Source organism: Calonectris borealis, chromosome 20 (genome assembly GCF_964195595.1).
Source record: "Calonectris borealis chromosome 20, bCalBor7.hap1.2, whole genome shotgun sequence".
NCBI classification, from domain to species: domain Eukaryota; kingdom Metazoa; phylum Chordata; class Aves; order Procellariiformes; family Procellariidae; genus Calonectris; species Calonectris borealis.
Genome location: NC_134331.1, coordinates 13,705,753 through 13,728,857, shown reverse-complemented (window position 1 = coordinate 13,728,857; position 23,105 = coordinate 13,705,753). Strand labels below are relative to the sequence as shown.

Below are 23,105 nucleotides of genomic sequence, written 5' to 3'. Positions count from 1 at the left end.
TGCAGCTCCCGGCTGAAGTTTGCACGTCGAAGATGTGTGTGACATGGACGCCCTCTAAAGGGGAGAGCTGAGAAAACTTGAAGTTGCAGAGATTTGAGAGAGCATGGGCATGGATGAGGTGACGACCATCTCCCTTCATCCAGAGTCTTTGTTCTGCCTCTAAAATATGCTTAGAAACATTATCTATGCACTGCAACCATGAATAATTACAGCCAACCTACTGTGCGCTTAGCTCGTGCTATTCTCCTGAGCTTTTAATTGTTGAGTCAGTTCATTACTTGGTACCTTGCAGAGTTCATCCATTTATAGGCACAAGTAGACAGTTACTCTATGGTCTGAGCAGCTTCCACCCGAAAATCAAGATGGTGGCAAAGCCCTCAGCACATCTGGGTCTACACCTTCTCTCCTTCCAGGACCTGAACTCTGCACAAGGGGGGATTTTAGTTGTTTTGTTTTATTTTAAAAACCTTATGTCCCTTAGGACTTAAAGGACTAATTCTAGTTGCAGGGCTTTATGTATTTGCTTATTCGGAAAGCTAAAAGTAATCAGGCAGACTGCCAGCCACATTTTCACAGAGCAAAGGCCGCTGCAATGAAGGCTGCGTTAATTACTGCCATTCTGTACCATCGTCTGACTTCCCACCAGGCCAAACACCCGTGCAACAGGCTCCTGCGGGGCAGGAAGGCGCTGGAGCTCTCATATCCTCATGCCAGAGCATGGGACTCGCTGCAGGCTGCTTCACCCAGGCTCCTGCCCAACCTGCCAGGGCAGCCTGCGGGGCTTTCTGCCGCTAGCGGAGGGCACAGAGGGCTGGGGAAGACCTCATAGTCAGCCACTTATGTTGGAAGGGCTTATTTTTAACAGCACATTGGCATCTCTTTACAGTCGTCTTGCACCACTGTAAAAAAAACAGAAGTGCCTCTTGCAGTCTGTTGACTTTTTAAGAGAGACTTAAGAAACAACATGGGCCATTCTGGAGAGCAAAGGACTCACGAGTCAGGTTAAATCTATGCTCTGGGAAAAAAAAAACCTATCAGGTTCTAAAATAGGAACAAGGCCAGGAGGATCCAGGCACTAAAAATAAACATGAAGTCACACTGCCTTTCCCTGGGAACTTTGCCTTGCCCAGAGAGGGGCCTCCCGGAGCACAGGGGCGGGCAGCAGCGCGGAGCCGTCTCCCTGACGTCGGAGGGAATCCAGGAGCAGAGAGACACGGAGCTCCTTGGCAGCGCTTCCCTCCAGCTCAGGGGACTCCGCTCTTTAGGATACCACGAGGTGTTGTTTTCACAGGCTCAGCCAGGTCAGACACAGATGAGTTGGCCATGCCGCACAAGGCCAGCGTAGGACGCTGACTCTTGCTATCGCTGTGGGGAACGGGGCAACTTTCCACAAGCACGTCTTCGATTCGAACACCGCAAGGGAGCGTGGATCCCCCACTTCTCAGACGTTTCAGGGGTGACACTGCTTACACACAGGGCTTTCATCTGTACTCAGGCTTCTCCGCTTTCAGACGCAGGTTTGCCTGCTTTCCATTTCCAGTCACTGGAGCTTTTCACCGCAAGGGTGGGTAAAGCTTTGGGGCAAGAAAGTGGGTATTAGCTATTCCTATTTTTCCTCCCCCTGGTTCTGTTTGCACTTTGTTATTGTTCATAAGCTAAACAGGATCCTATAGATTTCATGGCAGTTTTTAACAACAAAGGACAATCATAGTACATACTGCAAGCATCACATATTCAAAGTACGGCACATACATTTCCTAATTAATCTCTGACTAATCCCCAGTCTCCAGCTAATTAGTCTTTTTGAAGTGTGCCCCTTCTTACATGAGCTAATGCTTGTTCAGCCTTTTGAAGCATTTAGCCTGCTAAGTGCAATCACGCGCGTCTCCCTAGTAAACAGGTCACATGAAGAATGAATAAAGGCAATTAATGAGCTGCATGACGGTGCAAAAGCCCCGCGTGCGGAGCCCACGGGCCCGTACCGCCGAGGCTGACCCCATCCAGCTCCGTGGCTTCCCTGCACCGGCTGCTGAGCCCTCTGCAAGTGCCAGGCCTCACCCTAAATCACACACACTTATTTCTTGTGTCTTTCGCTTATTCGGCATCCCCACCCAGCAGACGCGGGGTGGAGCGAAGGAGCCGCTCACAGCTCCTGGCGGAGGGGCCCTGTTCCCCGGGCACCGCTCTCTCGGCCCAGGCCCGCCCCCACGCCGAGGGCTCGGTGCCGCGGGGCAGGGCCGGCGGTGGAGGCCGCGGCCCGCTGGGGGGGGCGGGACTACACTTCCCATGAGACCCCGCGCCTCTCGCGAGACTTGGCGGGCGCGCAGCCCGCCCTCCTCCCTCTCCGCCGGCGTTGCGGCTCGACATGGCGGCTGGGCCGCAGGGGGTGAGTGGGGTGCGCCGCCATCGCCAGCCATCCGCGGGCACGGCGGCCCCGAGGGGCGCGGGGACGGCGGGAGGGGGAGCGGGGCACTCTTGCGCGCCACCGCGCTGTCTGTAGGGGAGCGGCGAGGCCTCGATGTCTGCCCGCGGGGACGTCATGGTGCCCCCCCCCCCCCGCCACGGTGGGTGGAGGGAGGCAAGGCCGGGCTGCTGCTCGCCGCCGGGACGGGGCTCCGGCCCTCCCCGGGCGGGGGGTGCTCCTGGCAGCACGGCCTGGCCCGGGCGGTGCTCGGCTCGCAGCTTTTGACTACGCTTGTACTGATTCTTCCCCAGCAGCGCCTGTGGGAGAGCGTTTAACACAGCAGCTGCACGGCTCGGCCTGAGCGTTGCCGTCAGTACAGTACCGGGGCTTGTCTTTGCGCACCCCGAGGGAGCGAGGTTTAGCGGGCCGGGCCAGCATCACCCGTCGCGCTTGACCGAGTACCCACGCAGAAGGAGGTCAGTGGGGCGAGTCGTACCCACCAGGTGTCGTTGCTGCCCGGGCGAGGAGCGCGCGAACCACGGAGTCAAGGACAGGCTTGAGTGTTTGGGGCGGCCCTGCGTGGCCCAGGTTTGGCTGCTCTGGAGGCTGAGCTAGTGATGATAAAGTTATCCCTGTCTGAAATTAATCTTTCCTCTGTGGAAGCATGACTCTGAGGCTCAGCATTAAAGACACAAAGGTAAAAGAATGGTAAAAGAACGGTCCGTTACATGAACTAACTCTCTGTTCCTCTTTCAGAGCATGGCATGGCGTCAAGCAAGGGTAAAACGCTCACCTACCTGGGAAGCTGGTTCCTTCGCTGGACTGACAGTAAACCTGCACCAGCTGCACGATGGTGAGAAACATCAGCATCTCTCTTGTCAGAGTCTAGTTTTGTTGCTGGGCTATGGGAGTAAGATTCATTCTGCTGTGTCAGATGATATCCTTCTGTGTCTCTGGGGCTACTGGGAGGAGATATGAAAGCCCAGTGGCTTGATTAATATAATTTAGCCAATCAAGCCGGTAGCTTTGTTGCAGCTGCCACCTGAGTGTGCAGCTGTTTGCTGCCATGGAGCACAAGTTGAAAGGCAGCACAGAGTGAATGGGAATTTTACTGTTGTTGGTGCCCAGTAGAGCACCTGCTTGTCAGTGTGGTCAAAGATGAGCAGGAGTAGAAGGGATTAGAAGTAGGAGGGATTGGATGACAGCCCGTTACGGAGACACTTGACACAGCTCATCTCATAACTGTATTTGTCACAGAAATAGACCTAGTGAAAGAATAATTGGTCGGTGTGCCTACCTGGAGGTGCACTGGGGCAGTTTCAAACTTGCGTCAGGTTGCTGGAGTGGGGAGGTGCAGTTCACGTACACCAAAGAAAGGACACGCCCTGAAGAATCCTTCCCTAGAAGGACATGTCTGTCTTACATCTGCTTAAATGCATTTCTCAAGGTAAACCTGTAGACAATTTACATCCCAGATGAGTGGATTATTCTTGTGTGGAAGGAGGGAGTTGTATTAAGATGTTTCTGTGTGATGGTGAGGAGGATGTCTGCTTGAAACAGCTACAAAGGGTCTAAACCACCAAAGTCTCAGAGCTGGTGTTTTTTTTTCCTAAGCAAGGATTTAAATAGCATCCATCTCCCAAAGTTTCTTGTCTCTGAGCGAGACAACTCACTGGCAAACATGCTCCTTTGTCTCCTTCTCTGCTAAGTTTGCGAGACAAAAATTGCTTCTGTCTGAATGGAAAACTTCCTCTTTAATTCTTGCTCTGTGACCCAGCGCTGGTTTTTGTCAGCAGGGGCGCAGAAGAAATGAGTGGACAGACTATTTAAAGTGTGGTTGCTAACGGTGTTCCATGCAACTTGTATTTAGGAGGAAATCGTCCTGCAGAGTTCTGGGGTTGTACCATCTCCCAAAGACAGCTTTGGCAAGAGGGCAGCTGCTAAGTTGGGCTTCAAGCTGGTAAGAGAATGCTTCAGTATTGCATGCTGCTTGTTTTCAATTTTTTAATTATTACGTCAGATCTGTAGGCAGCATGACTCATCTGCGAGCAGAATACCTAGTCTTTGAACGCTTACCAGAAAAAATACTAGTCATCAGGAAGAACACTGGTCATCAGCATGTTGGCATCTGGGTGTCTTTACTGTATGTAATTTTGTAGAACTTGAGGAGTTTATATAGCCAAGGGCAGGAGAAAAGCTGAGCCTGTGATGTGCTGTTATCCCTGTCTGACTACTCGGCTGTGAGGGAGAAACAACTGTCCACTGAGGCTTATGTATTTCCCCTTATCGGGTCCCCTACCCCTTGCAAGGACTCAGATGACATGAGTGGCACCAGTAAGGCAAAAGCAGCGTCTGTCCCCTTTCCTCCTGTCCTTGCGACGCGCAGCTGCAGCCCAAGCACCATCCCGTACGCGCAGGCTGTTCAGCAGCCCGCTCTCCGAAGCCCAGATAGGGCAAGGCTCAGTGCAGGGACTGTAAGCACTGCTTGCTGTTGTCATAGCATGGTTTAGATCTGTGAAGAGCTTTTAAGTTGCTTGTCCAAACAGTGAGGCAGAGCAGCAGGTTGAAGGGCAGATAAGAAATGCATTTTTATCTCATGTCGTGCACAGTCACTGAATACACATGCTGTAACAGCACTTTGTCTCCAGGTAGCTATCAGCTGCATACTGCTAAATAATTTCACGCTTTATTTAACAGAATTTGTGTTTGTTTGCAGAAGATCAATACCATTCACTGACAGGCTGAACCGGCAAACTTGACGACAGTGGACTTCCTTAAGAAATCAAGGTTGGTATGCAAAGGGAAGGAGTGGTGCTACCAACCAGCTGTCAGGCTGGTTGCTCTGTCAATACAGCTGTGTTCCGAGTAGGACCGGTCACTGGGAGGAGCACGTGGGGGCTTTTGGCTTCCAAGGAGTAAGGGGAAAACACGAAGAGGCAGCCTGGTGATAAATAGGAAAAGCAAAAGCTACTCAGTGCTTTGAGAATAGAGAGGGGCAGGAATTGTTTCAGAACAAACTCGTTTAGGAAAGCTGTTACAGCATTGCTTTGTGGTGTCTCCCAACTCTAGAAGGAGCAGAAGGAAGATTGTTCTGGAGTGGGTCTTGCAGATGGCCCCTCACACGTCATTCAGAACGGTGTAAAATGGCCGCCTGTGCGAAACTGCAGGCTCCTCCTCGCTGCTCAGTGGTTGCTGCAACCGCATCACGGGTAAGTTCCCAATAAAGCCAAAGAGGATTTGGGTACTAGTGCCATTGGCTTGGGGGGAGCAAGTTTTTGTCTCCTGAGACCTGTACTCTAGATTAAAATAGTGCAAATTAGGAACTTTTCAGCTGACAGTTGCTTTGCTCTGACACTGTCTTTTTTTCCGCTAGGACCTGATCTACAGCTGACTGGAGGAAAAAGTGGTTCCCTGCTGTCTTCTGTTCCAGAATAAAATAAGGAAAAATCTTGGGAGTTGAAGTTGGTTTTGAGTGTGTTTAACTCCAGGGCTAGGCTACACCTTGGCTAGAAAACCTCCCTTTTTGAAATGGGAAAGGAGGGTGCGTGTGGTAGTTCCTCATGTGCGGCAACAGCTCCGCCCATGAGCTGGATGGGATTCCTGGCAGGATGCTGCACCGTGGCAGCAGTCAGGTTTAAAACCTGTTCTTTTTGCCCTGTGCGTCAAAGTGCCGCTGATTGCCACGTTCAAAGTCACCTGCATGGGCTGTGCTGAGGCTTGGCCAGAGCTGGTTCGAGGAGGTTTTGGTGCTGTCTTGGTCAGGTGATGTGAGGATCAGGCTCGTTCTTGTCATGAAAGAGGTTTTGCTGAGTGCTTGTGAATAAAAGAACAGGCCTAACAGGCTGCCTTGGTACCATTGTGTGGTGGCTCTGATGCAAAAAAAGGTTAATTTGAGACCTGGGAACACAAGATGGGCTCCAAGCTAGAGATTACATCTGAGACAGGCTTATAGACTGATCTTTCGTAATGCTCTTTTGAACTGGCTGAAAGAGCCTGCCGTGAGCTTGAGGGGTTCTGGGGTTCCCTGCCTCATGGCCAGGCTGTCTCTTGCCATCTCTGCAGTAAACCGCCGTACAGCAAATAGCATCCCAAGAAAAAGGCTGTGCTCAGAGCTGCTCCCAGAGATCCGGCACGGCCGCTGGCCCCGGGCACCAGGCCTCCCTGCCAGCCCAGCTCTCCACCCCGCTCCCATCCCGTCCCTGCCTCGGGCCGTTCCCCAGTCAAAGGCTCGCTCCACCACATGCTGCAGCTCCTCTGCTGCGGGAGGAAGGGGGTCTTGCCCCCACCCCATTTGCCAAAACAACAGAAACAGGCATAAAGGAAAACAATCATTCAACATTTATGTAATTACGCAAAGTGGAAGAGTGTCTCATTACACCGTATCAACCCTCCGGCCACCCCCAGCTGGAGTAGCCTCCCCAGCGGGTCTTCCTTACCAGCGCTGGCTTACACGGGGTGCCTGAAGGGTTCAAGACCTTCAGCCCCCTCGGGTTTTTTTTTGGGAGGAAAAAAAAGAGCGTGACGATCGCTTAGACTCACCCAAGGAGGTAGCAGGTTCCCTAACCCACCTGGCGTGGGGCTGCCTTGGAGGACACCACGTGGTCCCTGTGCAAGAAAAACCCAACAAACCCGCTACCTGCGGGGCTGTAGGGCAGCTCTCGCCGCCGGGGTGCCCAAAGGCCCGCCGCGTTTCTGGTGTCCCAGCCGAGCTGCAGTCACCCTACCCTCAGCTGATGGCTTTTAAGACCCTTCCTTGTTTGAAAACACCATGGCCTGGAGAAGGGGAAAGTGACGGCACGCTGTGCGTCTCGCAGGAGAGGGGAGCCAAGCCGCTGGCCTTCCCGCTGATGGCGGAGGCAAACGGATCCTTCTGGGGAGTGGCACACATCAACCCAGAGCTGGCTGGAGTTCGGGCTTTCTGCTCTCTGGAGGGAGGTGTTCTCCAAGCACACCACCTGCCTGTTGGCTGGACGATCCAGCCTCCAGTCCAAGGATTCATCGTGCCTGTTGCGGTCACACCATGGTGATGAGCATTTGAGCTGGGGCGTGACGGCAAGGTGAAGGGCATCTTCCAGCTGCACGTACACATCTCCAGCATCCTCTTCCAGCATCGCCCTGCCCCTCCAGCGCTTCCCAGCCATGTTCGTGGGGCTGGGAGGTCACAGCCACATGCTGTGGTGCTTTTTGGTGCCCCAAATCACATTGAACCATGAAACAAGTTGCCAGAGATCCCTGAGGAAATGCAGCGTTTCCCTACACCAGCTTCAGCTTGCCCCTTACCACCACCACCGCTGCGGTGCGGAGGCTCTGCTCCTTGGGCTGGCCGGCCAGCTGGGGAGAGCCCTCGGGAGGGAGAACGTGGCCTTCGGGAAAGAGAAGAGCCACAGGAGTCCTTGGACTTGCCCCCGTGGACCACCGCCCGGCCTCACCGCTGGTAGAGGGTCATGATCCCTGCTCGGTGCAGGCTCCTCCACAGCGCTGCCTCCAGCATCATGTCGTGGTTGGCATAAAACACCAGTGGTTTCTTCTCCAGCTCGTAGTAGTGGTCCGAGAACTGCTCGTAGTTGGCGGTGATGAACCCGTAGGCACTGACCTGCGGCAAGGGAGGTGGGACAGACGGGCGAGGATGGGGTTAGGGCTCAGCCTAAGGTGCTCCATGCGCCACCACCCCTCCGGGGCCAGGGGGTGGCACACGCAGGACAGCCACCAGGACGTGCTGGTCCCCACCAGGAGTCTTACAGCAGCTGGTCACAAGCCCCCAGCAGCCAAAGCGGGGTCCCCAGGGGGAAGGTGGCCCCGCGGCCTCTTACCTGGTCGCAGGTGTGGAGCGCGGTGAGGAGCATGAGGGCGCCGGTGCTGGGCATGTAGAGCGAGCCGTACTGCGTGTTCAGGAGCTCCGACCGCAGGAACCTGCCGGCGGATGCAGCGCGTCGGGGGGGCTCTCAGCCGGCACGGCACCGCGGCCCCAGCACCAGACCCAGCAGCACCCGGCGCCTGTCCAGCCCCCACCACGCGCTCGGTGATGCCGGTGCCCAGTAAGGCAGGAGCACCAAGCGAAATGCAGCGCTTGTGTGGATTCTCTGATGGCTGCTACTAAGGTTCAGCTCGTTCGCTGCAAGTTGCTGAAAGGCACCTCCCTGCTGTTCGAACTCACCCCAGCCCAGGCGCCTGCTTTCACGAAAGGCTGGAAAAGACAATCCCTTTGGGCCCTACCTCTGCTCCTGTTAGACTAGGACAAAATTTAATTTATTTTGGGAAATGGGAGGCGAGGTGAGCACGGGGAGGCTGTGGGAGCCTCCCGGCCAGCAGGGGATGTGAGCTGTGCTGCAGTGAATGGGAGCGGCAGGGGACAAATCTCTGCTTTGTCTGCAGAGAGCAGGACAGAGGTGGTTCCAGTGCCTGGGGAGGACTGGGACTGCGTTTTGCTGCTGGACAGCCACCGGTCTGTACTGGAGAGAGCAGTGGTGGCAGGCAGGCGGTCTGAGCCCAGCCCGGAGCAGAGCCGGGCAGCAGCCGCGGTCCTCCTCATCCTCACCTCGCTGTCAGGTACTGCAAGAAATCAGGGTGCAGCAGCTTGAACTTCTCTGCAGATGCCTCCGGTCCAAAATACTTCTGCGGCCTGCAGCGGGGCGGGGAGAAGGGCAGGATTCGTGTCACGGGAGTCGTGGGGCTACTTGGGGTTTGCCCCACCAGGGACAGGTGCGGGCTGAGGGCAGGCAAGTCATGCTCCCTCCGGGGCATCACTGAAGGTGCTGGGGGCTCTTGGGGGGGTACTCACTCATCCCCCTTGTCCGAGCCCTCGGGGACCGGCCTGCCCTGGATGGCTGACTTCAGCATCACGTAGTCACGGATGTCCGAGGGGATGAAGATGTACCTCAGGTCCTGCAGCGGGGACACAGACGTGGCGCCTGGGGGGGCTTTGCGGTACTGCCCATGCCAGCGGGGCGAGGGCTGAGGGCTCCTGAGACGGGGAGAAGGTTTGGGGGGCAAGCCCAGCCTCAGGGGACAATTTGGGGTCACCTCCCCAACAAGCCGTTGAGTTCTCACCTTGGCCTGTGGTATCTGGGTGAAGCCGTACTCCTCGTAGGCGATGAGGGAGTTCTTCATGGTGTTCACCGTGAAGCCGTAGAAGGAGATCTTGGTCCCAACGTCCTCCTCGAAGCCTTTGATCACAGCACCATTGAGCCTGCAGGAGAAGGGCAGGACGCGTGTCCAGGGCCAGCCACTCCCCAGCACCCGTGGCCCCATCCTGCCCAGGACCTGTCCTCACCTGAAGACCAGGTCGTGAGCATCGATCGCCTTGCCCTGCCGCGAGCCGTTGAGGATGCCGCCGTTGCCCACCACGGCGCAGCGGACGCAGCCCCCCGGGAAGGCGTCCCTGTCGAAGAGGCGCCTGTTGGCGGAGGCGTTGAGGAGCCGGAGGGTGCTGCCCACCGCTGGAACGGAGCAGGATGGGGCCGGTCAGCGGGGAAAAGGTGTGCGTCAGCCCGCGTGAGCACGAGTGTGCAACAGCATGCACGGACAAGCTCGTGCAAGATCACACCCAGGAGCAGCACACAAGAAAGCTCACGCCATCCACATGCAGGAGAAGGGTCTACAAGTGGGATGGGGGGACACCAGCCAGACCCTCTTCTCCCAGGTTGGGCATCGGCCCCCTCGCAGCCCCCCACGTACCTAAGCCCACTCCAAACCGCGGCCCGAGGCCGTGCAAGGCACGGGGACACATCTGGACATCTCCAGCCCCAGCCCTGCGGACGCTGCTGCCTGCGCTGGCCACGTCTCCTCCTGACAATGTCCCCTTGCAACTGCCACCGGTTCACCCCCCCACTGTCCCCAGCACTTCCCAGCCCAGCGATTGAAGCCAGCGGCTGCCGGGGAGAGCAGAGAGTGGGTTTGGGGTAGGAAGGGAAACAATCTCCATCCACAACAATGGAGCGGGTTGTCCGAGCTCCTCCGGCCCCAGTTAATAATCATGCACACACTGGAGCTTTTATTCGGGGAAAATGTCACAAGATGCAGCAAGCGGCGTTTGCAAAGCTGTCCCCGCCGCCCCGCGCCCCGGGAGGCGGAGTGGGGAGAAATCAAGGTCCCCGGCTCCTCTGCAGGGCTTCTCTGCCTGCCCCACCTCTTCAGTCCCTTCTGCTGGGCTCCCCGGGCCGCTCGAGCTGCCCCGCACCCTCCCATCGCCCCCTCGCCCCATCTGCTGCCACCCCCATGCCGCCTGGGTCCGTACCTGCGCGGGACAAGCCTTGCCAGCCGTAGGGGACGTGTCGTGTCTTCAGCCTGTCCCAGGTCTCTTGGGTGAAGTGCTGGTCCCACATCAGCATGGGGGTGTTGAAGCGGAAGATCTCTCCAAACTTGGGGTCTGCCTTTGCTCTGGCCATCACTGAGCGGGGGCACGTGCTGGGCTGGCGGGGAGGAAGACCTCGGTTCAGCCTCCAGCCTGGGTCTACCTTCCATCCAACATCTCCACCCCTCAGCAGGCACCGAGGAGGGGACAAACCCAGGGACAGAAATGCTCCTTGTCCATCACATGTTCTGCTGGGTCACCCAGGCAGGGCACTGCCTCGTGCCTCAGTTTCCCCAGCTGCAAAACACCCTTTGGTACCCAGCTCAGCGGGGCTGGGAGGGCCGGGGCTTACAGAGTCACCCGAGGGCACGAGCCCTGTCAAAGTCTCAGCATCTTCTAGCGTGGGCACCTCGCTAAAGGCCTTTGCTGCAGGAGAACAGCCCAGCACCCAGGACCGGTCCCTCCCAGCGCCTGGGTCCATCCTCACGAGTCACCAGCCCAGGCTGGTGGCCCAGGCGTCACAGGGCTGGAGGGAGCAGGTGACGCTGGCTCCAAGCTCCACATTGGGGAATTGCTCCGGGAGGTGCTGCAACCGCACCAGGGAGGCTCAGGGAGACCCGCGTCCAGGGGCGGAGGAGGCTGCTCCTCCACACACACAAAACCCCTTCCAGCGGCTGCTGCTCCTCCTCAGCTTCCCCCCACAGACGTTCAACCACCAAAACCCAGCAGGGGGGGGCTCTGGGGACACTAACTGTACCGTGCTACAGATTACCTGCTCTCTGCCGGGCTTGGGCTCCTCCAGCTCGGCGGAAGGCTTGGAGGACTTCTCGCTGGAAGGGGGGGAAATGTACAGCGGAGTTAAAAATCCGTCTCTTGGGCAGCGGGGAACCCCACTGTGGGCAGGGTGTCCCAGCTCAGGCCCCTGCGCACGCCTTCCCCCCTTACCTCTCTAAGCCGCCTTCAAGGGCCCACCTGCGGCTGCTGGCTCGGCGCGACGTCCCCGGCGGAGCCAGGACCAGCGGCTCCGGCTGCAGCAGGCTGGGAGGAGAAGCCGGTGGGGGCTCAGCCAGGGAGGCGACCCTGAGCCGCCGCACCCCGACACCCCCCCACCTGCGAGAGCCGCGGGGCAGGACCACGTCACCTCCACTCGGCTCCCCTCCACCGCTGCCCGTGCCCACCCACCCCCGTCTGCGCGCGTTTCTGCACGCGGAGAGCCACGGATTTGCAAAATACTGGGTTTATGCAGAAAGCAGCCGCCGTCCCCTGGTGGGTCCCAACTCCAGGACCCCCACGTACCAAAAACCGCACCCAGCCCAGCCTGCAGCCTTGGGGGGACCCTGCCGAGGCCTCCCCGGCTCTTCCCACCATCCCACCCTTCCCCAGCCCGAGGGGGACAGGGCTGGGAGAAGCTGGGCAGGCCGGCAGGACAGATTTAGTTGCTATACTGGAGAAGCAATCGGCAACTGGGATCTGGAGGCTCTCGGGGTGTGCGGAACCCCCCTCTGCCACGGGGCCTGCCCTGGTCCTTCATTTAGCGCTGGGGGACAGAGGCAGAGGGCTTCCCACCCTGAGCACCTCGGGGTGCCCCGAGCCCCGCGGGGCCAGGCAGAGCAGACCCGGCCTCCCGGGGGGGTGCGGGGCTGGGGGCCGGGGGCGGGCAGGGTCGCAGCCTGGCAAGCAGGAGGTGGGAGCCCACCGGAGGGGAACAGGCTCCCATTCATCCCCGCACAGAAGGGCCCTTCAGAGCCCCCCGGCGCCGCCTCCAGCCCAGCCGGCAGGTGCTCAGGCCAGAAGGGGGGTACTGTGGAGGAGACAAGGGCCCCCTTGTTACGGGATCTCTGCTTGGGAGCCCGGGGACAGGTAGGGGCAGGTGGGGAGCGGAGCTCTGCCTCCCCCCCGGCCCCCGCCGGCGCGACGCTGCCCGGCGCAGCGGGCGCTGGGTTTCCGTCCCCAACACGGCCCCTGTCGACACCAGCAGCGCGCGCAGCCCTGCCCGGGAGCGGATCCAGACCCGTTTGCCACCCAAACCCCGCTCCGTGCCACCCCGGGGGTACGGCATGACACGGGGGGACAGCCCAGCGCCTTGCCTGGGCGCTGGAGCATCTCCCCAGGCGTGGACGGGGAGTCAGGGCCAAGGGGGCTTTAGTCCCAGCTCCCTCCTTGCACCATCCCAGCACCACCAGCTCTGGGCAGGGGATGCCAGGGGCGCAGGCGTCCCCGCTGCGTGGGGGGCTGAGCACTGCCAGCGGAGCAGGGCAGCTTTCCAAATCAAGCCAGTGCGTCTTGCCTCGGTGTCCCATAAAAAGGCAGCTCCCCAGCAAGAGCTGCTGCCCTGCAGAGCCCCCACCATTCAACACACACGCTCCAGCCCAGGGACAAGGTCCCGGGCTCAGCCCTGCCCCGGGGCCGCATCCTGCTCTCCAAACACGTGCCAAGAGCCGTCCTGCTGCGTACAGCACAGGAGCGCTGGCACCGGGGCTGGCCCCAGAGCCCGCAGAGGCGTCGGGCACGGCGCTGCCCCCACCTCCCCTTGCAGCCACCAGCTCATCCCTGAGGCTCATCCCGGCAGCACCCGAGCTGGCAGAGAGGAGGGAGGGCAAGTCCCCAGGAGGGTCCACCAAGGTGGGACTGAGCCATCCCGGGGAGATGCCGGAGCTGCAGCTTTCTGCAGGGCCTTTCTGGTGTTATCACTGCGAGCATCTAAATAAACCCAGCCCGACCAAACTTGCCTGTTCCCTCGGCTCGCGGACGGGAGCGGAGCTGCCCTGGCAGGGTCTGCGCGCAGCGGGGCACCGGCTGGGAAAGGCCATCCAAAGGCTGCACGAGCCCTTGCGGTTACGCTGGAGGCTGCTCTTTCAGCCCATCTCTGCCGGGGACAGGCAGCGCACGCCGGCCGGAGCAGAGCTCGCCCATGCAAGAGTCCCGCAGCAGCTACAAGGAGAGCTCTGCGCTGAGTCAGCGTAGCTGCAACGAAGGGAGCTCAGCCTCAGCGAGCCGCCCCAGCCCTGCTCGCCTCCTCCGTCTCACGACGCGGGAGATCCCACGTGCCTCGCGAGCAGGAGCTTATCGACGTTACCAGCACCTGAACGACGGACCAGGGCCCGAAGAAACCTCCCTGCTCCAAGCCCAGAGCCAGAACCAGCTCCTGCAAAGCACCGAGCTGCCCAGAGCCGCACCCCCCCCTGCACCCAAAGCCCCTGGTTTGGCCACCCACCCTTTTCTGGCTGCACAGCCACCACCAAGCCCCAAAAGCCGTTACCCCCACACACCATGCCCCAGCTCGTGCTGCCCGGGAGCCACACACAAAGAGCCTCTCCCGGCCCCGTCGGGCTCACGAGCCCCAGCTGCGCATCCCTGCCCAGCCAGCCCCTCCCCAGCCCCCCAAGCTCTTCCTTGGTACAGACCCTTCCCTTCCCCTCTCCTTCCCCTTCCCTGGCTCATCCCAGGACAAGGCAAAGACCCGAGCACCGGCAGCGGGAGGGTGCTGTGCTACTTTCCGAACTGGCGGGGATGCTGCGGGAGCACCCGGGGGGCTCAGGCTGGCTGGAGCGGGGTGGGCACAGGCAGCCCGGCAGGTTGGCTCCTGCTGGCGTTCGATGGGAGCTGGGACCACCTCCACCCCTGGCCAGACACGGTGCGTGGCACTTGCTCATCGCTTCTTCCAGGACCTGATAAATGCAATCCCTGTGTCAGCACCTCCCTGCACTCGCATCCCAGCTGTGGGTGCCGGAGCCATCTCCCCAGCGTCGTGGCAGCCGTCCTGGCTGTGGCCACTGCCCAAACCCTGCTGGGCCCCCCCACCAGACGGAAGCTCAGCGGCGCGTTGGGGAGCCAAACGCTTTGACGTCACCCGCCAGGATGTGGCGAAGCACCTCGTGATGCATGGTTGACTCAGAAGATGACAACCCTCCCCAGGACCGGCCGATGCACAATGGGGCTCCGGGGAAGGAGCGGCCCGTGGCTGCCCCGGCACCGGCCAAGGCAGTGGAGCCAGCCAAGCCTGCGTACCGCCGTGGCATTCACAAATATGACGTCTCTGGTCCACGGCCACCCCCTGTTTCCAGACGATAACACCTTGTATGAGCGTTGTGAGCACATACTCCGGCCTTATCTTCGGCAAACACTCCCAGGGCCCCTCAGAGCCATTTGAGGGAGCTGAAGCAGCAACGCAAACACGCACTCGGAAGGCGTTTGCTCCATCCCACTGCGAAGGGCCGAGCTCCAGAAAGCATATTCCCCCAGCGCAGAGCCAGAGCGGCATGGCGAGGCTGGGCAGAGCTCCCGTCTGCACTAATAATAAAGCCTCAAGCGGTGCCAGCAGCTCGCCGGTGGGGTTTCGGAGAGATGGCCGGGCAGGGAGCGGGACGGGGCTGTGCCCAGCCGAACCCTGGGGGCTCTAGGGATTCGGCTCCCTGCAGCCCCGCTGACCGCAGGGTGGCCGGCTCTGCGGGGACGGGGGCATTTTGCCCATCTCCATAAGGGCCTCACCGCTGCCACCAGCTTTGTGCTGGACTGGAAGAGGACTCAGCATTGCCGTGGATATCTGGCCCTCGGGTGATTTGGTGCTGGCAGCAGCCAGCATCAATCGGGGGGTCAGCTTCCTCCCGACCCCCTTTGTGCCCCTGTAAGTCTGCATGGAGACACTGCTCACACAAACCTCCCCGCCAAAACGTGGCCGCTTGCACCGACGCGTGAGCGTCCCCGACCCTCCCTTTCTGCCCCGACGGCAGGCAGAGCGGGAAGCGTGTGCTCTGCGATGGCGCATCAGCCGTGCGAAACACCGGCCATCCCGGTTTCACCGCTGGACTCAGCCCCGCATCCATTGGCAGGGCAGCGCCGATTCCTCCGGGTGCGTGGTTCAGGCTGGACAAACAGCAGTCACGGGGCAGCGTGTTTGTAAACACAGGGAATCCGAGCGAGCAGGACTCGCTCTGGTTTGGGTCTAGCTTTAGCGGTTGGATTAAAGCCAAGAGGAAAAGTCCAGGAGAGCTCTGGAGTGCAGGGCAGCTCCCCGTTACCTCGCCTTGGGCTCCTCTCTGGGGCTGGACGAGCTGACCCTCAGTCCCATCGGTCGCGGGGCAGGAGCCTGGGCTGGCTCTGCGGCGGGGGAGCCGGGGCTGGGGCAGGTCCAGGCAGGGTTAGGCAGTGCTGAGTTACCTGCAGCCTGCCATGTGCTGGGGGGAACCCGCTCCCACCTCCCATCCCATGGGTCTCCTCTGCACCCTGCTCCCGGGATGGGCCACGGACCCGGTGCCAGAGCACGGCTGGTTTCCATTCCCAGCTCCAGCGTGGTCCTTCGGCACGTCCTGCTGCCTTCGTGGGCCTCAGTTTCCCCTCTCATGGAGATCAAGCTCTTTGCGGGGAGCTGCTCTGCATGCCAGCCGCAACCTGCCCCGAGTGCCGTGCAGTATGGGCCAACACTGCTGCTGCCAGCACCGCTGCTCACCCAGCATGGCCGAGAGCGGACACAGCCAACCTCTGCCCGGGCTGCTGGGGATACTTCTGCTCCGCAAGCCCGGCAGGAGAGGGGAACTCTGCCCCGGGCAGGACAGGAGGGGGCAAGGAGAGCCCCTGGCTCCCAGCTGGGGGAGAGAGAGCGGCTGGACCCCAGGGCAGCCCAGCCAGCTGCATCCCCAGCAACTCCCAGCGCAAATCTGGCCGCACTGAGCTCACCCCGTGCAGGACCGGCTCCGGTCCCCACAGCATCCTCGTTTCCCGGGCAGCACCCAGGCAGCTGGGCTCTGTTGCACCGACGGCACCCAAGAGCACCCAGCGTGGGGGCGAGGGACACCCGAAGCACTCTCCTGGCACATTACCTGATGCTCGCAGGAGAGGAGGGTGGCTGGTCCTGCAGCCAAGCGCTGTGCAGGCTCCCTCACGCCCTGCCCGCTCAGCCACGCTCCCCGGGGCTCCCGGGGGGACCCCAGCACCTTCGTCCGCCTGGCACCGGGGAGGCTCAGGAGGGGACTTGGGGGGGTTGGAGGATGCAGGGAAGGCAGATGTGACCGCAAAGGGGGAGATGCAAATTGCTGGAGTTTGGGAAATGTCGCAGCCCCTGGGAGTTTGCAGCGGGGGGGGGAGCTGCGGGGGGGCTGTGGGCGGCCATGCCCTGCCCCTGCGGTGGGGGGGATCCGTGCAGCTCCACGGGGGCCAAACTCCCCCCAGGACGATCAGGCTCCGATCCTAAATCAGCCCCGCGGGGACGCTCGGGGCTCGCAGAGGGTCTGGCGGGCTGCTGAAGGGGGTTTGATCCTGCCGGAGGCTGAGCACCCTCACCCGTCCCTGGACCCAGCAATGGCTTCTTTGCACTGTGATGGGCTGAACCCCCGCAGGGACCCCTGCAGCCCCCCACGGCCCCGGGGTCCCGCTCTGGGCACCCCTGGGCTCGGCGGGCGGCCGCGGGCAGGACCCGGTGCCAGGACACCTCGGGGGGGGGGCAGAGCCTGCTGCAGGCACATCTCTCCAACCAGCCAACACCGGGGGCACGGCTGGGATAACCTGCACTAGGGGGCCCGCACGGCACCCCAATTCCCCCTCCCCATCCCAGCGCATGGTACCAATGCTGGATTTGCACATCTCTGCCTCCCGGCCCCCCTTACCTGGCTACCATCCTCTGGCTGGCGGGCGACTCCATCGTAGCGTAGTAGTGGCCGTAGAGGAGCAGGGAGGATGTTAAACCCGCCAGGAGCAGAAGGCAGAGCCGCTTCCAGTGCGGGGACCCCATCCCGGGCACTTCCACCGCCGGAGCTGCGCGGCAGCGTGGGAGCCAGCGCCGCCTGCGAGGGGCCCGCAGACCCCCCGGCCCCTCTCCTCCTCCCCCGGCCCCTCTCCTCCTCCCCCGGCCCCTCTCCTCCCCCCCCGGCCCGGTGGGTGCGGACACCGCCCCGGCCCGGCTCCGTCCCGCCCCGCGAGCCCGGCTGCACCTTGGAGCAGGCTGGGATATTCCTCCGGAGCGGCGGGAGGAGGGTGTGAGCCGGAGGGAGGAGGCACCAGGCTGACTTGCTGAAAAAAAAAGCACTTTTGAGCTGCTTTTTTCTGCGAGCTGGGGATTAAACATTTACTCAGACCGGCAGGGAAATGCGCTTTTTTTTTCCCCCCCTCCTTTTCATGCCACCCACCTACAGCTCACAAAGCACGGCGGTTCCCCTTCCGGTAACTTTCTTGTTCTAAAACATGTGCCTTGACCGGCTGCTTCACAACAGGCAGCACCCACAGCCCACACCCGCGGCCCCACGCTGCAGCCACGGCCGAGCGCGTCTGCTGTTTATTAGGAGTTTTCCGAACTTTATCAGGAACGGCAGGCCCCGAAGCTGGGCCGGGCAGCGGCCCTGGGGTGCCCCTGGCAGCTCGGCCGCTCCCCGCCGCTCGCAGGCAAACCCGCCGCCACAGCAGCACATCTGGAGCAAAAGGGGGGACGCTGGTGGGGTGCTGCCCCCGGGTCCCTGCCCCGCTTTCTGGCTGAGCAGATCGCTCCCCCACACCGTGGTTTTGCAGCAAACGAAACCGTTCAGAGCTTTGTGCCCAGTTCGACAAATAGTTTGGGCTGGGGGAAAGGAAAAACGGGTTTGGGGAGTTTTTGGGAAAATCCGAATGAAGCATTTTGACACTTTCGGAAGGGAAGTGCTTCGGTTTCTTTTTTGAAAGAATGTTTCGACATTACTTTAGTTAAACTCATCTAAACAAAGAAAACAGCCCTGCGAACTAAAGGGATACCAAATGCATACCAAAATGTTTGTTACAGCGGGGGAAGGGACTCGGCAAGGCAAAGAGCGTTTTCAGTCGATCTGCAGTGATTTCGAAGGGGTTGGATTTTTAGGAAGCCACCAGACTCAGGGAGCGGCAGCACCGCGAGCCCTGCTCCACCCAAACCCTCGGCCCTGTGCCCGCGGCCCCCCGAGCACCCACAACGCGTTGCCCGAGGGTGTCACCCACCTGCAGCCCCTCCCCAAACACCCGCTGTCGTTATTCAGACTCAGAAACCCGGGGCCAAACCCCATCCCTGCTCCCGAGTCCCACCCGCGCACCCCCAGGCCGGTGCATTCGCGGCTGCATTTCCCCCAACACTTCTTACCCCCCAGATCCACCCCCCCCCCACTCCGTACCACATTACCATGCGTTCCCAACGATGCTGCTCGTTCCAAGGAAGATAAATGCAAAGATCATTTCACGTGAGTTCGCTTCAGCCTCCATTTGCTTGCATTGCTGCAAGTCCCCCAGTTGCCAGCCCTGGTCTTCTGGGAATTTTGGCTGTGCGGGGATGGCACCGCACCGGCACCCACGAAGTGCCCAGGCTGCATCGGTGGCGATGTCCGGGTGCGAACACGGGAGCAGGTCTGTGACCCAAGGCTGGCAGTGGTGGCAGCGCTGGCCTCGTCCCACTGGCAGAGGGGACATTGGACCTGGGTCACCACGAGGGGATGGTGGCCAGGCTGATCTTAAAGAAAATTTACAGGTAACAAGCCCTGCTGTTGCGCAGGGGCTGGGGAGCTGCGGCAGGCAGGCTGGGCTGGGCACGGGGCGTCTCGGGGAAGGAGAGAGCGGGCAAGAAGCAGGAAGGACAGGACAGACCATCACCGCTTGGACACGCAGAGATGAAATCAGTCTAAAGCTAAAACTACAAAAGGGCGGGCAGGCCGAAGGAGTTAACGGGTACCCTAGCAGCAAAGGGCAGCTCAGAGAAATGCAGGTGCACTGATGGAAGAATTTGATGCTTTTTGCCTCCATCAGTAAAGCCTGCTCCCAGCCCGCGGGCGTACCGGCGTCGTCGAGAAGACTGAGGGCCAGCAGAGCCGGGGCAAGAGTCTGGGGTCCTGCTGAGAGGTCCCCCAGGCTGGAGCCTGTCCCCACCCGGTGCGGCTCAGGGATTGCCCTTGTCCGCTCTCACCCGAGGGATTCGCTCCCTGCGACCCAGCGCCTCGGCTCATGTGCTCTTGACTCTGGCCCTTCGTTAATCATGGCTAATTATTACCAACTGTTCTAGTAAGTCACAAGGGACCCAAAGGTGGATGACCGATGGTCCGGAGGGAGCGGCCTGGGGAAAATCAGGAATTTGCCACTCAAACGGCATTTATGGCCCAATTATGCAAATGCTGGTGAAGCGGCAGCTTCGGTGCATTTGCCCAGAGGGATGAGGAGCTGGCTTTTCGCGTCGCTCTCATCTCTCCGTTTCCATGATATATGATTTTCTACTGTTGGGTTTTTTTCAAAGGGGTGAAAATGAGATGCACAGTTCTTCATCTGCTCTACTTATTTTGTGCTACAATGCATTTTGGCCCATGCCCCAAAATTAAGTGGTGCTTAATTTAGAAGTTAAATAAGTGTGAAAACCTTTTAGGATGATAGTTGCCAAATAAAGATTAGGAAAAGAACACAAAAGAAATTACAATGAAAACCAGCAAGTATAATTTTTAGCCTGGGCTTTTAATTCCAGTGATTACTTCTTGGAAACAAACCCCAAGCCATCCACACGGCTAGAGAGAGCAAGAAGAAAATAAGCACACTTTGCACCAGCTGGCTGTTGGCCACAGCTTGGTGGAGGAAAGTCTTGTGGTCCTTGCCATGATGAACTGTCCAGCTGGGAGAAAGAGATCTCCAAAAATCTCCTGGAGGATTTACATATCCCAATTTGTTCAGCACAGGTCAGAGATGCATTTAAGAAAGTGCCAAAAATCTGCTCATAGAAAATGTCCCTGAAATTCAAAGTCTGGACCCAGGACCGCGTTGCTGTGTCAGCCCCGCTGGAGAACGCGGGGCCATATGGCTGCCTGCGGAGGCAAGGCCATCACATAATGAAAAATCCGTCAGCAGATGTCGCGGGGAGGCTGACGCACAGCCCCTTCCTGACGGGGCGGGAGAGCGGCGAGGGCCAAACCTCCTCTCGCCAGGTCCCCCGCAAAGGGGGAAAGGGGGCCCGGCAAAGCGCCTGCCCGCACCAACGCTGCCTGGGCGGTGCTGCGGACGCTCCCCGACGGTCTTTGCTCAGGTTTTTAGGTGTTACTGCAACCAAGGTCAGGAGGTGAGTGGGGAAGTGACTGCACGGAGGACGCGCGGACATGGGGACCCCGGCACCCACGCGATGGCAGCAGGGTGGCAGCGCTCAGCTGCGGGACCGGAGACGCTCAGGGCTGTGCTCAGCGTCGCCCCACGGCAACTGCAGCTCCGAGCACTGGGCTCTGCCTTTCCGCCTTGCGCACAACCCCACGCTGCGGGTAGGGAAAGGGGCTCGGGGATGCAGCTGTGCAGTGAAACCGAGCCGATGTGCCTCATCTTCCTGGCAAAGCTGCCCGGATGCAGCCCATCGGGCAAACACACCCTTCAGTCCCCTCCTGCTCCTCGCAGAAGCGGGAAGGTTGCAGGGACAAGCCATGGGCTGGGGTGGCAGGTCGGGACCTCAGTAGCCGTGCATGGCTTATGTTGGCTCGCTCCCCTCGGCGCTGCTGAGGCCCGGCCCGGCTCTTACCGCAGAGACGCCTGTCCTGGACCCTTGACCGGGGCCGAGATAAGCCGAACACGTAGTCCAAAGGCTATCCCCCCTCTGCCAGGCATGAGGCAACCTGTGAGGCTCTGGAGAGGTGCAGAGCTGGGAAACACCTTTGAGAAATTGGGGTGACAACGCAAACCGCTGCCTTCCCCTTTCTTGCTGGCTCTGGACCAGACAGAGCAGATGTGGACTGATCCCACCCTGTTCTTAGCAGCGTAAACAGTCCCTGAGGTCTGCTGAAACACGGGAGCCTCAAAGCCACATGGCCCGGGGGTCGGGCCAGGCTCTGTCCCCAAAGCACACAGCTAGGGACACCATCTCTGCGTGTGGGTGGGCGCCAGCCCCTTCTCCGCCTGTGCGGTCCCACCTGACGCTGCATGGCTGCCGTGGCAGGGATGGAGGGAGCCTCGGGACGTCCTCAGGACTCAGCAAGTGTCTTTCCAGGATTTACCACCCTGAGGGCTGGGTCAGGCCAACCTGGGAAAGCCCGGCAGCACCCAGGGCCCTGCTGCTCAGCCTGGCAGAGGAGCCTGGACTACCACGGCCCCTTGGCGTGGGAAGCAGGGGCTGCTGCACCCCCAGGAGCTGTTTGCCTGCAGGGCCCTGCCCCAGCACCTGGAGATGAGGGCTCGCTGCAGGGGAGGCGCTGGGAGGTTATCTGGTGCTTTTTGCACAACAAAGCCATAGGCTGCTCCTTTACTTGTTCTCCCTCCCCTATTATCAGTAGTTTTTCTGGTCCGACTGGATTTCCCTGCTGCCGCATCTCCAACAAGCCAAGAAGGTCCACACAGCGGAGGTGAAGAGGGTGAACCCCCCACCTCTGCGCAGACAGCCTGCCCCAAACCTCTCTGCAATTGGGGAACATAAATAGCATCTGGTAAGTCACCAGCACAGGGGTTTTTGACCTGGAACAGGCACATGCCTCTGCTGCACTCCCACAGTGCCCAGTCAGCCACGGCTGCTGGAGAGCGATGCAATCTGGAGGGAGCACCTGCTCCACGCTGGGAAGCCAGGCTCTGGTGTCCAGCTTTGGTTGCTCTGTGCCTCAGTTTCTTGCCTGGGAAGAAGAGAGACAGGAGTGACGATCTGGATGTGCCACCATGGCACAAGGCTGCCTTGGAGCCATGTGTGGCACACGCAGCGGCTCCCTCCGGCACCTGGTTGGGTTTGGTCTTGGCTGCCAGTGCCAGCACAAGGTGCAGAGCCCATCTCGTCCCTGCTCCTGGTCAGCCCAACCCTGCTCCAGAGCCTGAAAGTCAGGGTTGGGCAGACCAGGAGCGGGGGCAAGGTGGGCTCTGCACCACCCGCTTGTCCCCAAGGTGTATCCCCGTCCCCCAGCCTCCTGCTTTGGCCCCAGTTGAGGAGCTACGTGCCTGCAAACATGCAGCAGGACACGGTCCCTGCTTCTGCTAGACAGGTAACAAAAAGGTAAGAGGTGGAAACCAAACAAAAGATTCGAAGCCCTGCCAGGAAGGTGACACCGTGAGAGCTCCTCAAGTGGACTTGTCTCTCGCAGCCTGGCAGGGAATATCTAGAGGCTGCTAACCTCTGGGGAATCCAGGGAGGAATTGGGCACCGCTGTGCTAACGGCTCATGGTACTCACCAACAGCTTCACTAAAAAGCAGGGCTGACGCTACAGCAGCTTCTGGACATGCTGAAGCACAGTTGTGCATTTATTCCCCAAATCAGACATCTCTGTTTAAATCCGGTAGACCCTGGAGCTCCTGGCTGGCAGCGGGGAAAGACGCTGCTGGTTGCTGGCACTGGGTATCGTGTCCGCGCACGAGGAAGAGTCGCTGTGCCTGAGGCATCTCTCAGGACGTCAGACTCAATCCCGCCATCGGTCCCTCTGCTCGTGCTGCCTTCAGCGCCATGCCTCGGTGCACAAGCCGAGGCCACACCTTTGCACACACTTTGCAGCTGCAAGAGT

General features: G+C 60.0%; 1 protein-coding gene, 1 long non-coding RNA gene and 1 other non-coding gene across 5 annotated transcripts; 2 read left to right on the top strand and 1 right to left on the bottom strand.

The window, feature by feature from the left end:
* The first annotated feature begins 2,311 nt into the window (after window positions 1–2,311).
* On the top strand, window positions 2,312–5,851 carry LOC142091083 (uncharacterized). 3 transcript variants are annotated; one of them, XR_012676703.1, is made up of 6 exons: window positions 2,312–2,386; window positions 3,161–3,257; window positions 4,275–4,364; window positions 5,121–5,191; window positions 5,474–5,613; window positions 5,778–5,851. It is a non-coding gene; the product is annotated as an uncharacterized LOC142091083 (long non-coding RNA). The 3 variants fall into 3 exon arrangements; XR_012676704.1 differs by lacking the exon at window positions 2,312–2,386 and adding an exon at window positions 2,626–2,992; XR_012676705.1 differs by lacking the exon at window positions 2,312–2,386 and adding an exon at window positions 2,627–2,880.
* LOC142091210 (small nucleolar RNA R38) lies at window positions 3,011–3,085 on the top strand. The gene has a single exon (XR_012676731.1). It is a non-coding gene; the product is annotated as a small nucleolar RNA R38 (small nucleolar RNA).
* An 873-nt stretch (window positions 5,852–6,724) lies between the features above and the next one.
* On the bottom strand, window positions 6,725–17,967 carry ST6GALNAC2 (ST6 N-acetylgalactosaminide alpha-2,6-sialyltransferase 2). The gene is given in 12 exon segments (XM_075169915.1): window positions 6,725–7,997; window positions 8,215–8,314; window positions 8,940–9,023; window positions 9,183–9,286; window positions 9,452–9,590; window positions 9,675–9,840; window positions 10,638–10,812; window positions 11,467–11,524; window positions 11,640–11,732; window positions 17,294–17,446; window positions 17,448–17,694; window positions 17,697–17,967. Coding segments are annotated over 12 exon segments (1,542 nt in total). The 5' UTR covers window positions 17,752–17,967; the 3' UTR covers window positions 6,725–7,829.
* Window positions 17,968–23,105: the final 5,138 nt, after the last annotated feature.